Source organism: Sceloporus undulatus, chromosome 2, assembly GCF_019175285.1.
Source record: "Sceloporus undulatus isolate JIND9_A2432 ecotype Alabama chromosome 2, SceUnd_v1.1, whole genome shotgun sequence".
NCBI lineage: Eukaryota > Metazoa > Chordata > Lepidosauria > Squamata > Phrynosomatidae > Sceloporus > Sceloporus undulatus.
In genome coordinates this window covers 192,478,719-192,495,163 of record NC_056523.1, presented here as the reverse complement: position 1 = coordinate 192,495,163, position 16,445 = coordinate 192,478,719, and the positions used below count along the sequence as shown (strand labels likewise).

The 16,445-nt window shown below is 43.2% G+C and overlaps 2 protein-coding genes across 2 annotated transcripts in view; both read right to left on the bottom strand.

Annotated features, from left to right (window-relative positions):
- Positions 1 to 6,809: 6,809 nt before the first annotated feature.
- On the bottom strand, positions 6,810 to 12,752 carry P2RY11 (purinergic receptor P2Y11). Its single transcript, XM_042453203.1, has 2 exons — positions 12,227 to 12,752; positions 6,810 to 8,099 (listed from the first exon to the last, which is right to left on the bottom strand). The coding sequence occupies exons 1-2, from the start codon at positions 12,446 to 12,448 to the stop codon at positions 7,080 to 7,082; spliced, it is 1,242 nt and encodes a 413-aa protein (XP_042309137.1). The 5' UTR covers positions 12,449 to 12,752; the 3' UTR covers positions 6,810 to 7,079.
- A 1,187-nt stretch (positions 12,753 to 13,939) lies between these two features.
- The window catches only part of PPAN (peter pan homolog), a 40,697-nt gene continuing 38,191 nt past the window's right edge, over positions 13,940 to 16,445 (bottom strand). The window contains exon 15 of the mRNA XM_042453619.1: positions 13,940 to 15,244. Within this exon, the coding sequence (XP_042309553.1) occupies positions 14,258 to 15,244 (987 nt within the window). The 3' untranslated portion in view covers positions 13,940 to 14,257. The remainder of the gene's footprint in view (positions 15,245 to 16,445) is intronic.

Below are 16,445 nucleotides of genomic sequence, written 5' to 3'. Positions count from 1 at the left end.
GCGCTGTTTTAAATGGAGCCGCGGCGGAGCCGCGGCTTTTTTCCCCATTAGCGCCTATGGCAATTCGGCTTACGAAGGTTTTTCGGGTTACGAAATTAGCCGCGGAACGAATTAATTTCGTAACCCGAGGCACCACTGTAGTATGGCGTGCATCATGGTTGACCCAGTCTGGGTAAGACCAGTGGTTTATTTGATCACTGCAGAGGTAATTTGCCATCCTTGCTGTTTTTTGGAGCTGATTGTGGTTAGAATGGTCAAAAAATGTGACTTAGAGTGCTAGGTTGGGACTTGTGGTTTCCTCTCAGCCTGACACTACCTCACAAGGTTTATTGTAAGGATGAAGTGAAAGATAAGAAAGTTATGCATGCCACCTTTAGATTATCAGAAGAAAAGTAAGAGACAAATGTAACCAAAAATTATGAAAGCAACAGACATCTTGGGATCTGAGAATGGGAAAGGCTGTTAAGTCTATTTTCTGAATCTATGGCAGCTGCTCCTCTGTTTTCAGGTTTGTATGCTTTTTCCTATGAGTTTTTTGCTGGTAAAGCATCCTTTACCCATGCCGGATAATAATTCCATCTGTCTTGTTACAGTACTGTTTCCTTGTTTCTTTCACAGACCTTCCACTAACTGAGACCTGCTGCCCTACATTTGTCTTTTTATCCTCTGGAGGCGCTAGTCACTAATAAAAGGTTGATTCCAGTCTCTTCTGGTGTGTCAGTCACTGTACCATCAAAACAGCCTTTCTGCAGGTGGACTCTCCCAATCTTCTTTGAAAGACTCTGTTGCCTTTTCCTGAATGACCCAGTTTCTCAGAAGCACAAGACTTCTGCTGCTGTGTCTCCTTGCTTTGTATGCTTTTGGTTTATTTGTTAACACCAGTGACCCTTGTTGCACAGCCCCTTGAAATCATATTGAACTAATTCCACGGGTCTGTAAAAGAAAGGGATGTGGTCTGACTTCCCCAGTCAAATGTTGCAACTTTTAAAATTGTTTTTATTTACTACCTCTGCCCATGGTCCCCTGTGTTCTCTCCAGTAAGGGAAGGCACAAACCTGTATTGTGTTACAGACTCTTCCAGTGTATTTAAAAAAGCTGTCATCAGGTTCATCAAATCAATAAAATTCCAACCTGCCCTATAGCATTTAATTTAACTCTGAGGATGTTCAGTTTTATCTTGTCCAAGATGCATAGCTGCAGAAGAAGACCAAGTTTCTACACTTTTGGACAATGGTATATAAATGGAAATAGCGCTTTGCTGTAGTGGTGCACTGTCTGGTAGCACAGGAAAATGGGAAATCAGCTGTTCAGCATTGCCTTTGTAGTTTTGATGCTGTTTTTAGCAATAAAAATGGTTTTAAAGTGCCAAGAGCAGCTGCTTTCCTTCTTTCCCTTCTGCATCTAGCTGATTTCTGACACAAGATGCCTTTTTTCAGTTCTCTCTGTTGCTATTAAGCTTTTAAAAGTGGAGGTAGGTAACATGTCACCTACCAGCTGTTTAATTGCAACTTCCTCATCCATAACAATTGGGTCTGTTGTGGAGAAGGTACAATATCTGGAAAACCAACATGCAAAAGGAGCTTAAAGCACCTTTTTGAGATTAACCAGCTTCTATCTTTCAGTTAGTCTCAAAGGTGCAGCAAAACTCCTTTGCAGACTGATTTTCCAAACTAACAAAGCTATGTCTTTGGAAAGCCAAAAGATATTCGTCCCAATTCTACTATTTTGAAGTGTGGTACCCAGAACCAACTTGATAACTATTTTGGTATTTTTTTAAAGAAAAGACATTTTGGATGCCCTTTTTTATTGAATAGTCAGGAAAAAGGCTGTACAATAAATGAATACATCTTTCTCCTCTTACATGAGTCCTTATTTGCCTAAAGCTTGCTCACATGAGCTGGCCTCTTGTTAGTGAAGTTGCACTTTGCATTTGAAGTGATGTTTCTGAGCAAGAAGCAAAGGCTGTATCCAGCTGAAGCATAAATAGAGCTGCACATGAGTTGCACACATAGTAGTACATTGAAGTACATATGCAAAATCAGCACTCAGAAAATGCAAATGAGAAACCACATTAGTCAGGGGCTTTCCCAGCATACAATGGTCACCAATTAGCAGACACTAATCCACTTTGCATATCCTCCCATCCTGAGGCCCTGCTATCAACACCAGAGCAATACACAGATTAACATGGAAATCACTCCTCCCTACCCAGGGTCACATTGTGTGTGTGTATGTGTATATACCCACTCCCTTCCATTCCAGTATTCTCTGAAGACGTCAGCCACAAACTCTTCTAGAACATGGCCACATAGCCCAAAAACCCCACAAAAAACTACATATACAAGATTATTGGCCACTTCCTGGACTCATACATGTTCTACCAGGCAAGCATCCTACTGAGTGCAATCATCTGAATTTTGTAAAGCAATTAGTTTCTCAAAGATTGTCTAGCAAGATGCGTATATTGAGGTATGTGGCAAACAATATGAGTTGAAGCTGGTAGCTTCCTTGTCTGTGGGTGTGCAGCTGGTTGCGTTGGTTAGAGTCAGCCAAACACCTTTAACCTATTAAAAGATCTACCGTTTTTATTTTCTGCAATTGTGTCTTATTGAATACATTCAAGAATTGGAAGACTGGTCACGCTTTACTACGCTGAACCCCTGATCAACACATCCACTTGGGCAGTATTGTACTCAACTTGAGACCTAAGTACCAGATCAAGTGAGGGAATTTATGGGGAAGAGGGCAAGATGAGTGAAAGGAACCCAAGTATTCTAGGAGACTTGGATGCCCGTTTTATCAGTTATGCAAACAAAAGTGCCAGTCTTCACTCCCCTTTCTTTACAGGGTTTTTGAAAAGGTACTATATTATAATTTTGTCATGGCAGCAGAAGATTTATTTTAACTTGGATAGTCAGAAAACATCAAATTATTGTACTGGAGCTGGTGATGCATTGTTTCCTGGTTATGTTTGTTTCAGTAACATCTTTTAAAAAACAGTTTGCAAAACAGGAGCCCAAGGAATTGAGAGGACCAGCCTGTAGAGAGGTGCTTCCTCACAGATGCCACCAAGGTGCCTAACCTGTTTTGCAGGAAGTTCAAAACATTCTCGCCAAACACATTTCAAAGCCAAGGTGACGCCCAGTATGGATTCCCAGTCACACTGACATTGGACTCCCCAGCCATTACAGAGCTAATATCCACATTTTGGGGGAACTGTGTGCAGAAGATACATATTTGGGAAATGTATGCATAAAATGCTGCTTGCATAAGGGTACCTTAAATGCTGAAGTTTAATCTAGGGCAGAAGTGACAACACCTGGAAGATGGCAATTCTAGGCTGCAGTGTCACATTGCAAATCACACAGAGAGAGACACAACGCTACCTGTTCTTGTTTCTTTTCTTGTGGGGACACTAAGTTGCTCATCTGGGTCATGACTGCTGAGTTGGCATTGAACTACTGCACTTTGTTGTTGTGTGCCTTCAAGTCATTTCTGACTTTTGGCAACCGTCTCGCAGGGTTTTCTCTAAGAGAAGGTTTGCTGTTGTCTTCCCCTGAAGCTGAGAACATGTGACTTGGCCAAGATCACCCTGTGGGTTTCATGGCCAAGTTGGGAATCAAACCCTGGTCTCTAGAGTTATAGTCCAACACTCAAAGCACTATGCCATGCTGGCTGTCTTAGAGGACCATAGTTTGCCCAAGCCTTGTTTACAGGCATGTTAAACAATTTGGTATCAAACCCATCAAAACTAATCCTTGCAGAAAGGAAACTCTTTGGGAAGTGGTGTATCTGTTTCACGTCACAGAAAATTGCAACATGTGGGAAGTGAAGTGACCTTACATTCTGTGATGTTCTGGAAACGAATTTTATCTATGCATATAAAAGTTCATGACATACTGTAGGGCTGAGCGACAAATGGGGAACACACATGTGTTTTTGCAGCTGTCACTGTCCCTGCTGCTGCCAAATTGTTTATACACCAAATTTAGCAATTTGGTGTAGAAAAACCCCCACCAAACCCAACATTTCACTTTTACATTAAGGTGAAGGAGAAGCATTCGCCTTGTTTTCAAGCCCAAGTGCCTTCTTTAAGTTTCCTAAGCATGGCTTAAAAACAAGCGTTCTCTCTGTGTGTCTTATTTTAAAGTAGACATCAATATTTTTCCATAGTGCCTTGTCACTAAATTTCAGGATGGATTGGCGGCACCATTTGGTGGATTTCAGTTGGGGAAGTGTATAGGGGGGAAAGCACATTTGTGTGCTATGTGCACCTTTGGAAATTGCCAGTCACTGAAATACTGATTTATTACCCCTTTTGGTGTCTGGGGTTGGACTGGATGGCCCCTGTGGTCTCTTGCAACTCTTTGATTCTATGTTGGAGCCAGTGTAATGGTTTGACTAGGACTACAGAAGACCAGGGTTCGAAGTATCACAGCCATGGAAACCCATTGGGTGACCTTGGACAACTCTCTCAGCTTCAGAGAGGAAGGCAATGGTAACCCTCTTCTGAATAAATCTAGCCAAGAAAATCCTATGAGAAGGATCTTGAAGGCACATAGCAGCAAAATGTGCTATCACTTCCACTCCAAGCCTTTACTAGAGCAATAACACAATTACAGCAAATGGGATTAAGGGTGGCATCTCAACAGCTAACATTTAATGTACAGTAGTGTGAGTTTGTGTAATCTAAAAGCCAATAGCAATAGATGATGAAATGCAATGATCCCTCAGTTGCAGGCACACCAAGACAGAGAATTGGGGAGGCAGGGGATAAATATTTGATAAACGGTGTGATCAAAAAATAAAGGCAAGAGTGCTTGCTATTATTGTTGTGGGCCTTCAAGTCATTTCCGATTTATGACAACCCTAAAGCAAACCTATCATGGTCTTTTTAAAAAAACTTTCTTCAAAGAGGGTTTGCCATTGTCATCATCTGAGGCTGAGAGAGTATGACCAAGGTCACCCAATGGGTTTTTACATGGCTGAGCTGGGATTAGAACCCAGAGTCGTAGTCCAACGCTCAAACCACTACACCACGCTGGCTCTTGCACAAGAGTGCTTACATCTGTCATATTTGTGAACATACATAACACTTAATTCCCACACCTCAGGTCATTTAAATTAAACCAATATTCCCTGAAATGGTACGTAGCTTTCCATGGATGTCTGTTTTTGTTATACCAGAATAAAGTGAGACAACTTCTTACTGCCATCAAGAAACAGTCATTTTTTTTCAGGACCCAGATTTACCAGAGATCAACTGAGGGAAAAAGGAATGCTAATAAGAAAAGGAAATTATCCTAATGCTTAAATAGTGTAGTACAGCGGGCCCTTGGTTTCTGCTGGGGTTTGGTCCCAGGGCCCGCTGTGAATAACAAAAATTATGGTTGCTCAAGTCCCATTAAATACAGTAGCATAGTGGAATGGTGTCCCTTATATAAAATGGCAAAATCAAGTGTTGCTTTTTGAAATGTGTATATTTTTTATTATTTTCAAGTTGTGGATTCTTGAATCCATGGATAAAAAAATCTGTGGATATGGAGGGCTGACTAAAGCACATTAACACTTTGGTTATAAGTTCTGCATAATCATTTTAAAAGGGTTCAATGGAAATTGATGACAGTCAATTTCTTAACTGTTGCCTGAGTCTAGATGTGACCTGTGCTCACTGGGAAGGGGAAGAGGAAGAACACAAAGGACTGGGAAGGAGGGAAACCCGGGATATTTCAAGAAAGAATTTGGATGCAAACCCCTGAATATGGAGGTAAAATCAAAACAAACAAAAAAACTGGAAAGATGACCCTTCCAAGGCCTTTTTTCATTTCAGGATAAGTCCATATTTTATTTTACTTACAACAAAACAGACTGGGTTTGTTTCTTACTTCCTCATTTGCTTGACAGATGCAAGGGCAACTTGAAGAAACTGTTTTTCCATAGCCTGTACATAACCCCAGTCCAAAGAGGACTGATGTCAAAGAGTGGCAGTCTGGCAATGTCTCATTTTTAAAAAATTAGTGCAATCATCACCAGACCAAGAAACTTCCCTTTTTAAGAGAGCTTTGTCTAAACTTTGTCTAAATAATAATGAGAAACTAGAGCTTGAGTCCTGTTGGATTCTGCAAATGTAAATGGTCTTATGAAAGTGATTGGACATTTTTATAAGATGCTAAACGTCTGCATTGAATTAAAGGTGCAGAAGTGGAGTTGTGTGCACAGTGCCATTGTGAGTGAGGGTGCATTTTGTACAACTGATTGTTCATTTCATGTCATGGTTCAGTTCTACAACATTGCAATCCCATACAAGGGTTTAGATCCTACCTTCCTCAGCATAGCATGAGTTCTGCAAGGGAAGCTCCACTATGGCTCCCCTGTCATCACTCCCAGGACTCATAGTTTTCCTTTGATAGCCCTCCCAAATGGTCATTCCACGACTAGTGAAGCTCAGGGACAGGGTGATCAAAGAAGCATCTGGCTATGAGCCAGACGTAAAGCTGGTGACATCTTTCCCAGCGATCAGTGGTCCCCAAGCTGTGTCCTTGAAGAGGTTTTGGACTTCAGCTCCCAGAAGCCTCAGCCATATTGGCCGAGTCTGGGATTCTGGGAGCTGAAGTCCAAAAACTCTTAAAGAGCACTGTTTGGGGGACCAGTGCAGTAGATGATGTAATCATTTTGTGTCTGGCTACAGAGACATAACCAGATGGTTTTCTGGTCCCCTGAGCTCTAGTCACAAAATGGCTGTTCATGATGGATTTCACAGCAAAACCATTTAGCCCTGGAGCACTTTGGTCATTGTGCAGGGCAGAAGAACGCACCAACTTGCACAACAGCAGCAACTAAAGAGACATACACAAAGGTAAAGTGGCCTTACACTTGTATATGTTGCTAACAGGATGCCATTCTTAAGGAGTAACTCTGCACACACTACACAATAATGTCATTGTAGAATCTTGACCTAACTGCAGCAATTGCCATTTCTCACATCATTGCTTCATCCCACAACCTCTCCTCATTACCACAGCATCCTAGAGCTAATTTCTGTGAATGCTATGACCTGCCAACAGAAAAGAATGCCACCATCACAAGTCTTTGTGGTCCTGAGGAAGGAGCTGGTTCCACAACCTAAGTTCCACCTTTTTCTCTTCCTTCTCTCTCTCTCTGTGCCAGCAGAAAAAACTGCAGTGATATTTCTGAATGCTGTTCATCTGAGCAGCATAGACCAGTGGATGGATGCAGATGTGAAAGTGGACCAAGATCTTAGCTAGCTGGAAGGCTGTGTGTATAGGCCAGTCACAGTCTTCTCTGTTATGCATACGGTGGCTGAGATACAGATTTTGTACAGCATGGAAGGGCAGGTAGAAAATGAGATAGAGGACCACCACCAAAGAAACCAGTATCTTCACTTTGCGCTTTTTCACCACAGGGATGTTGTGATTGTGGTGAATTGTGTAAATAATTACTCCACAGGAGACACAGGTCAGTATAAATGGCAGCCCAAACCCAAAGACCATGAGGAACAAGCTATAAGGCCAATACTTTGGTAGCTGCTCCCTGGAAGCAGTGCCCAAGCATTGGGTTCTGTTGGTGTTATTTTGAGAGACATGATTCAGGGTGGAAAAACGGAGAACTGGAATGGAGATCATAACCACCAACAACCACACCGTCCCACTGAGGAACTTGGCATGATGGAGCCTGATGTGGACCTGGGCAAAGATGGGGTGGACGATGGCAATGTAACGGTTCAGGCTGATGCAAGCAATGAAAAAAGTGCTGCCATAAAGGTTACAGAAGAAAAAGAAACGGGTCAGTGCGCAGAGAACAGGACCGTATGTCCAATCCTTGGGTGGGAAGTAATAAAGTATCATGGGGAACAAGGAGATGGCATAGAGCAGGTCACTGACAGCCAGATTGAAGCAGTAGATGATGCAAGTGTTCCACTTTCGTTCATAAGTCAGGAAGCGGTAGATAGCAAGGCCGTTCCCCACCACAGCCAGAATGAACTGCACTAACAGGATGGGCCATATTTGTTCTTGGAAGCTGTCCAAGTTGGCTCCGCAGCTTTCAGTTATGTTCCCAAGGCCTGCCATCCCCATGGGATGCTACGAAAGCGGAAAGAACAGAATTAGGATCATCCAGGATCATTATACTTACTACAAAGGTGTAGAGACACCTCCCCAAACAGATGTAAAATTTGGACTTCATCTCACTTTGCATGGCTGCCAGAATATCTCTTTAACTATCTTAACCAGTTTCAGTTGTGTTTCCACACTAGACATGAAGCATAAGAGAAATGCAAAAATGCAATACTTAAAATGATTAGCAACCAAAGCCATACATTATAGTTTGCTTTAATGAGAAGGGGGAGGGGGGAAAGGTGGATCTACTAAAATGAGTTGTCATTATAGTGGTAGTGGTAGCAATATAGTTGATTCTCAGTTGCTGTAAGATGAGGCAAAGGAGGTCTATGAGGTCCTGTTTTGCCTTTGCGTTTCCCAGAGGGGTTTGTTGTCAACTGTGTTAAACAGGCTGCTGTACAAGATAAACTTTTCTTTATCCAGCAATGTTCTTCTTGGTGATGGTTTGGTTTCTTGGTCATGTTGGAGTATGGCAGAATATTGAAAGCTGGCTTTTAAATATGCTGAGAGTGCCCTACTAAAGTTCACTAACTGTAGGCTGTTTTTGTTGGGGCTGTAGCTATCTGATGGGTGTGGAGTTTGGACTTATCTTCAGTTTGCTGTGTATATCTCTTTCCCTGTCATCTGTTACTGGAATCTTGACAATGAACCATCTAGAGATAGGCATGATTCTAATCTCATTGCAAAGCATGTTTTTTCAAAACACAATCTAATGTTTTTAATTTTTCTCAGTATCCTTAATGATATGTCAGTTTTGGGGGGTATGGTGGAAATTTTTGTCTCTCAATTTAATGCACACTTCCTTCATTCAAATATCCAAAACTGCCACAGGAACCAAAACACTGTTAGTTTCCATATCTGCAAGGCTCTATATTTTGCAATGCAGTTCTCCAATAAAATAAAATAAAAATAAAAAAAAAAGAAGACTTGGTGAAAGTGCACACCAAAATGTGCTTAGGGTCAGATGGAAACCGACCCTGTTTTCCAAATGGGTTCAGCACTTTGGATGGCACCAGTCATGGAGACAGTAGCATCACTAGGCTTAGTGTCACCCCAGTGTGTGTAACAACACATGCTTTCATGCCAGGTTGCCTGGCACACCTTTTAGCTGCCTCCCTCTGTCAGTCAGGCCATGTCTGCCATGGTGGGGTCCTGCCGCCACCCAACAGTCCCTTCCAAATCTGATGGGGCTATTTGCTCAGCAAGAAAGAGAGGTGACTCTTTCCTGCTCAGTCAGCAACCAGATCCTGAAGAGGCTACTGGATAGTGGCACCACCCCATCCCCACCAGTGGCTGCAGTGGATAGATGGCAGAAGTGCCCTGGCTGGTAGAGGGGCACAACCAGGGGCATCTAGGAATGGACAGGTACAATTGCCCTACCAAATGTTCACCTCCCTCTAAAGTGTCACCTGATGTGGTCCACACTACTTGCACTCCCAAAGTGACACCCCTGCATGGTGTGATGAGAACTTTACTCTGCTGCTCAGCATCAGCCTGGTATCAACCCAAACAGAGGAGGAGGTGCAACACCATGCCAACTGCAATGCCAGCAGATGAACTATGGGCATTTGGTATAGAAAGCCTGATTGCTGCATATCTTCCAAATGCTTGGATGTTGGCCTGGTGGACATGCAGTTGTTGTACACTCTGAGATATGGGGTTTAAAGACCCCATCTTAGGACCCCAAATACAGGCTGCCCCATATAAAAGAGGATACCTGGGAATATTACCCACACCTGATATAAGAGGGAGTTTAGCAACCAGGCCATCCTGCATTTGCATGAGGTTTCAGTATGATATTCCCTCATAAAATGATGCTGCCGCCAAATGTCAAAGGTATAAAAAGAAGTTTATTGGTGAACCATAGAAGAAAAGGAAGTAAGACAGGGAAAAGGAAACTGTAAAAGAAACAGTATGCAAAGGCAAAGAGACAGAATTTTAAATGTAAAAAAAAATTACATTTTTACAGGTTAGCTACTTGGAGAGAATGCTAGGTTTCATAGCCTATACAAAGATGTGAAGTTTTTAAAAAGCAAATATGAGTTGACATCCTGTTGGTGAATTACAATGGTACAAACTGGTTGAAATTATGCCATCAATACTGACATTTTTGTTATTATTACAAAGGTCAGAATTCTGTTCTGACCATGCAGCACCAAAATCTTTCCTCTGACCCACCCTGTAAGCTCCCGCTGCTCCAGCTGCCATTTCCATGCTATCAGAGAGCAGGGGGATCCGTAAGGATACACCCAGGGATGCATCTAAACTATAGAAGTAATGCAGTTGGACACAACTTCAACTGCTATGTCTCCATCCTACAGAATCTTGCAATCCGTAGTACTGTGAACCACCCAGTATTCTTTGGCAAAGAAAGATAAAGACCATGTAAAACTACAAATCCCAAGATTCCATAGGCTGGAGCTATAGCACTTAAAGCAGTGTCAAACCGCATTATTTCTACAGTGCAGATGAACCCTATAGCTGTTTCCTTGAGGTTAACATATTGCAATGATGTCACCTGTAGAGATTTCCCTGTTACAGCTGCAGGAAAATAACTGAATGCATCCCCAATACCCATCCCCACGGATGCCCCCACTCTCCGGCAACATGGAAATGGCTATGTTCAGGAGGATGCAATGGGAGAAGTAGCTACAGAGGCATAGGTATGTGCAGTAGCGTCATTAGGGGAGTGCGGATCACACCAGTAACACCACTGCTCCTCAAACATCTGCATTTTGGCAGAAACAGGCTGTGGCATTGGCTGTATCTCTTTAAAATGCTGAAGAGATGGTGTCAGTGGGGTAAGACTCAGTGGGAGGACAAAAGAGAGGCCCTGGGTTTCTAACTATATTTTTAATTCTTTTTTAAAAACAATTGTAAAGTCTTATTAAAATCTTTAAAAACATCACATTTTACCAAATTTTCACTTGAACCACATGAAACTATATATACTATACATGTAAACACATTTATTCTGTGCACATGATATTGTGATTTAAAGATCTAATTTTAATTTTGCTGGTTGTTTATGTCACAACTACTACCCTTAAATTCAGTGATATGTGGGAATGACGAATTATGAGTAAAGTAGTACAAAAAACATTACTATGGTTTCTCTATGGGTGTGGTATGGGAGGAGATCAATGGGGGGTGACACCACAATTTACCACACTGGGTGACACCCATCCTAGGGAAGCCACTGGGTATGTAATACTTGCACATCTCTCGAGGCAGGATTATGCGACATGGTGTGTGCAAGAACATTGATTCTGGTTATTTCTAAGAGAAAGAATGAGGGTTACACAAGCCCAGGTTGCAATCTTACACAGCTCAGCTTGGCGTAGAAGTTCTGCATGCAGAAGTACACTAGGTCGAGCCATTTACCACCACAACCCCCAGATCCCCCATAATGCCCTAACCCCTAACCCCCATCCATGGCCATTTTACGCCTGGAGGAATGTGGCTGTGGAACTGCAGAAGTGTCCGACTGTGTTCCCGTACCCGGGTATGAAGTGATTGCTTCAGCCACTGAGGTCCACCAGGGTTGTGAAGTTGAAGTCTTTCATGGCCAGCATCCATAGTTTCTGTGGGTTTTTCAGGCTATGTGGCCATGTCCTAGAAGAGTTTATTCCTGACTTTTCGCCAGCATCTGTGGCTGGCATCTTCAGAGAATGAATGTTCTGAAGATGCCAGCCACAGATGCTGGTGAAACGTCGGGAATAAACGCTTCTAGAACATGGCTACATAGCCCGAAAAACCCACAAAAAACTAACCCACCAAGGTTCTCTACAGATTTCAGTGACTGATTTTAATCATTTTGCGTCTGGCTGTGTCGACATAGCCAGATGCTACTGGGATCCTCCCTCTTTTTCTCCAGGCTGTGGGTGGGTTTAAAGAGGCTCCAGAGTAGGGGAGCTTTGGTCGGTGCAGAGAGTGGCAGGGAATAACAATTCCCACAGTGACCTAGATAGAAGTATACAGGTGTCAAGTTAAACTTACGCCTGTATATGACACGATCAAGATGCCAACCTCAATATGTTAATTATGCAGCTAAATACATTTCCCCAGTACACAGATACAGCTATACATACCCTCAATGCATCTTCCAGGTCTTTGTTTGTTGTAGAATTGTGACCATATAATTTTTCCATTGTGGACAGAGAAGCCGCGGTTGTCAATCCCCACCTCAAATTTGAAAGTGCGCTACAAGAGAGATTGCATGGGGTACTAGACAAATGAGTCAAGGGGGAAGCTGGCTCACTTCCAGTGGGTTTATTATTGCTAAAACATCTGTGTGGAGCAGATGATAACATGTACTGAAACAGACCATATCTGCCAGAGCTGGTAGGCAGCAGATAAAGCCACAATGCAGTCACAGCAATGGGTTCCTAGGAAGGAAATGGGTGCTCTAAGCCTGCAGTGGGGGGATGTGGGGGGTGTCTTGAGTTCAAACTGAACTTGCCCTCTCTCACTCCACAGACATCACTGAAACCTTTTCAGAGAATTAATTCGGCATAAATAAAATACAGTTGGCCCTCCATACCCACAGATTCTTTATCCACATGTTCAACCATCCACAATTTGAAAATAATCTATCTATCTATCTATCTATCTATCTATCTATCTATCCATCTATAGTCCAAAAAGCAAACCTTGATTTTACCATTTTATATAAGAGACACCATCTTACTATGACATTGTATTGAATGGGATTTGAGCATCCACAGATTTTGGTATTCACAAGGGATCCAGGAACCAAACCCCAGTGGATACCAAGGGCCCACTGTATTTGCAAGAGATAGATTTAAACTGCTCTGGAGATAAATGGAAATAGTTATGATGAGCATGGAGCTCAACTCATGCCAACCTCAACCAAGGAAGATCTAGTTGTATAACTCTCGCCATACAGCTCCCCACCCCCAAATGATTTATAGAAGTGATTAAAACAGAATTGATGGATACTGATGGCTTCTGTCCATGTTAGTGGGAGTAATAAATCTGCACTGGGTTTTTAGCCCAAATTTCAAATGATTGGTTCTCTACAGGGCTGCTGCTACTATGAGGCAATGTAAAGCTACTAACTGCTTCTGGTGATAGGTGCCTGGCAGATGGCAGTGACAATCCCCAGCTGTAAGACCCATGTACCTTCTTTTTGGTACAAATAGCAGTGCTGTATCTGCACTCTATAAATTACCCTTCTGCTCCTAGGTGTAGTGGAGGGTACAGTTACAATTCCTCTGTCAATTTAGCCAGCACAAAGTCTCTTTGGCCCGTCTTCTTGCTCTGTTCAGATTAAACAGAAAAGACTGAAGGGTCATCCATAAACTGCTACTCTAGAGTAGGATAGTGACCCAGACAAGCTTCCTGGAGAAGTGCCTGCCCATTCTTCTCCTTGAAAATATAGCCCCCAGTCACCCAAAATGAGCTTTCCCCAACCTAGTGCCTTCCAAATGTGTTAAGGCTACAACTCTCAGAAACTGACGTGAGGATTATGGGAAGTGTAACCTACAATGTAATTTTCAAAGCCCTGCTACCATCCCTTCAGACACAGAAGACCCAAACAGAAAAGCCAAAATAAAGCTGTCTCGGGTCACTTTGGAGGTATGCTGTTTAAATGACACACGCATCTTAAGAGTCCAGAAGCTGCATCAAGCTTTGGCGCAGCTTCCAGCCTCTTTGGACGCATGCAGCATTTAAACAGCATACTTCCAAAGTGACTTGAAGCAGCTTTACTTTGGTCTATCTGTTCGGGCCCTGAGAGACCCTTCTTTTCTCACATGAGGGGATAATACCTTGTATATGAATATGGGAGAGGCCCGTCTCAGCTTCCATTATTGTTGGGGTTGGGAGGGGGGACGAACCTGGTTTGGCACCCATCACACTGCCTAGCAAAATTGTTGCATAAGGAGGTACTGGACACTTCTTACACAATATTGGAAGTAGTGGTGACACTAGCATGACCAGGCTTTGCACTACAATAAAGCCACAAGGTGATACTGGCCATGGTGGCACCCTACTTCATACTCTAACCTCTCAATGCTGCTAAGAGGTTTCTCCACAATGCAGCATAGGAACTGCGAGGCAATTGTAAATCCTGTCCACAATAAAATATGTCACCAGTTCTAGTCCCGGGGCCTCTGAGGAGAGGTCTGATTGCACGGTCTCAGTTCCACATTCTTTTCTTCTTCAAGCACCTCTTTCCGCCATTGAAAACATCTGCAGCAGTACTCCTGCATGCTTTCAGTCAGAGCAGCATAGACCAATGGGTGGATGCAAATGTGGAAGTTGACCAAGATCTTAGTCACCTGGTAGGAATAGTTGACAGGGATATTGCATTTTGAGTGCATATGGTTGTGAAGGTTCAGGTTGCGTAAGATATGAAAGGGCAGGTAGAAAAGGGCATAGAGGACCACCACCATGCAAACCAGGGCCTTCACTTTGAATTTTTCCTCCGCTGTGAGGCTGTGACTGCGGATGACTGTGCAGACGATGGCTATGCAAGAAAAGGTGGTAAGGAGAAAAGGCAGCCCACACCCAAAAGCTGCTAGGGACAAGCTGTAGGGCCAGTACTTGGGGAGCTCTGGTTTGGAGGCGCTTCCCAAACAATATGTTCTGTTGGTGTTGTTTTCAGAGTGCTGAAGGGTGGAAAAGGCAAGGACAGGTGCTGAGATGGCCATCACCAGCAACCACACCGCCCCACTGAGAAGCTTGGCATGGTGGGGCTCTATGCGGCCGTGGGCAAAGAAAGGGTGGACAATGGCAATGTAACGGTTCAGGCTGATGCAGGCAACAAAAAAGGTGCTGCTGTAAAGGTTGCAGAAGAAGAAGAAGCGGTCCAGTTTGCAGAAAACAAGGCCATACCTCCAGTCCTTGGGGGGATAATAATAAGATGCTATGGGCAACAAAGATAAGGCATAAAGAAGGTCACTAACGGCAAGGTTGAAGGCATAAACGATGCCAGTGTGCCACTGGTGTTCTTGAACCACAAAGCGGTAGATGGCAAAGCTATTCCCAGCAAGAGCCAAAACGCACTGGAGAATGAGGAGGAACCATATTTGTTCTTGGAACTTGTCCAGTTGCTGTGTGCAGTTTGGGTTGTCATCACTGGCCTGTCCCATCGAAACCATCCTGGGAAGCAGAAAGAAAGAATGAGATTAAAATCTTCCAGGATCTTAAAGCCAGATTGTTAAGGAAACCTAACTACTAGGTAGGAAATGTCCATAAAATGCTTCATTTCAAGTCACCCTAGACTTTCAAAGGTAAGACTTTCTCTTCTCACCATCAAGAGTAGTAGGCATAGGTGATACTAGCATCACCGAGGTGGTACTAGCATCAATGCTCTGGTCAAACAAATTTTCCTGGTTGCATAGTCATCCAAACTGTTTGATTAGAGACAGAACAAATGTGTGAACTGGAACACCTTTAATTTTACTTGTAACTTGTAACACTTTTAATTGGTCTGGCCCTACTATTAGGCAAAGTGAGGCAATTGCTTCAGGTAGGCAGTTGCTTTCCCCCCCCCCGCCACCTCCACCTGTGTCCCAAGGGTGGCTCAATGCTATGGCTGCTTCTCTCTGTTGAAGAAAATAGTTTTTGCTGCCATGAGATCTGTACTGTACTCCCTAGCCTACTCTGCTCCTTCAGATATGGTGGTGTGGACACTATCAGATTGCGTTGTTTGTCTTTCACATTTGTTGCAATTTTTGGCAAAACATAAGGCAAACTCTCATGGGGGTTTCTTAGCAAGATTGTTCAGAGGTGATTTACATTGCCTTTCCCTGAAGCCGAGAGTCTGTGACTTGCCCAAGGTCACCCATGGGTTTCCTGGCTGAGCAGGGAATTGAACCCTGATCTTCGAGGTTTGTAGTCTAGTGCTCAAACCACTGTGCCACCACACTATCCTGTTGCCACTATTAAAATTAGATATCGTTATTAGTCCTGTATCTTCTATAAATCGGTACAGGGAAGGGATGTTTGTGTTATTCTTACTGCAGGAAGCAACATGGACCTGTCTTCAAGAACCACTTACTCTCCAGCCTAGATTAGCAATCCCATCCACTTCTCAGCATTCCTCTGCTGCTACTGCTCCCTCCCAGGTCTTGAAGCTGGGGATTACATTATGCCCGCACATTACTTTTAGGTACATCTTTAATTAAACTAATTAGGATTTCAAGCAGGCTGAGGTTTGGATCAGGTCTATATCGGTTTCCAGATATCAGGGCTTGGACAATCTTTTCTCAAGGTTAGGAAAAATCTCAGGCTGAGATCGCCTGCTATGAAAAAAAAAAGAAGATAGCATGTCCATGTCTA

Excerpts from the sequence above, each read along its gene's own strand:
- P2RY11 (XM_042453203.1), bottom strand. The coding sequence starts at position 12,448 with ATGTTATCATCTGCTCCACACAGATGTTTTAGCAATAATAAACCCACT. Across the intron at positions 8,100-12,226 it reads ACCTGGAAGATGCATTGAGG|CATCCCATGGGGATGGCAGG; the intron begins GTATGTATAGCT and ends CCGCTTTCGTAG.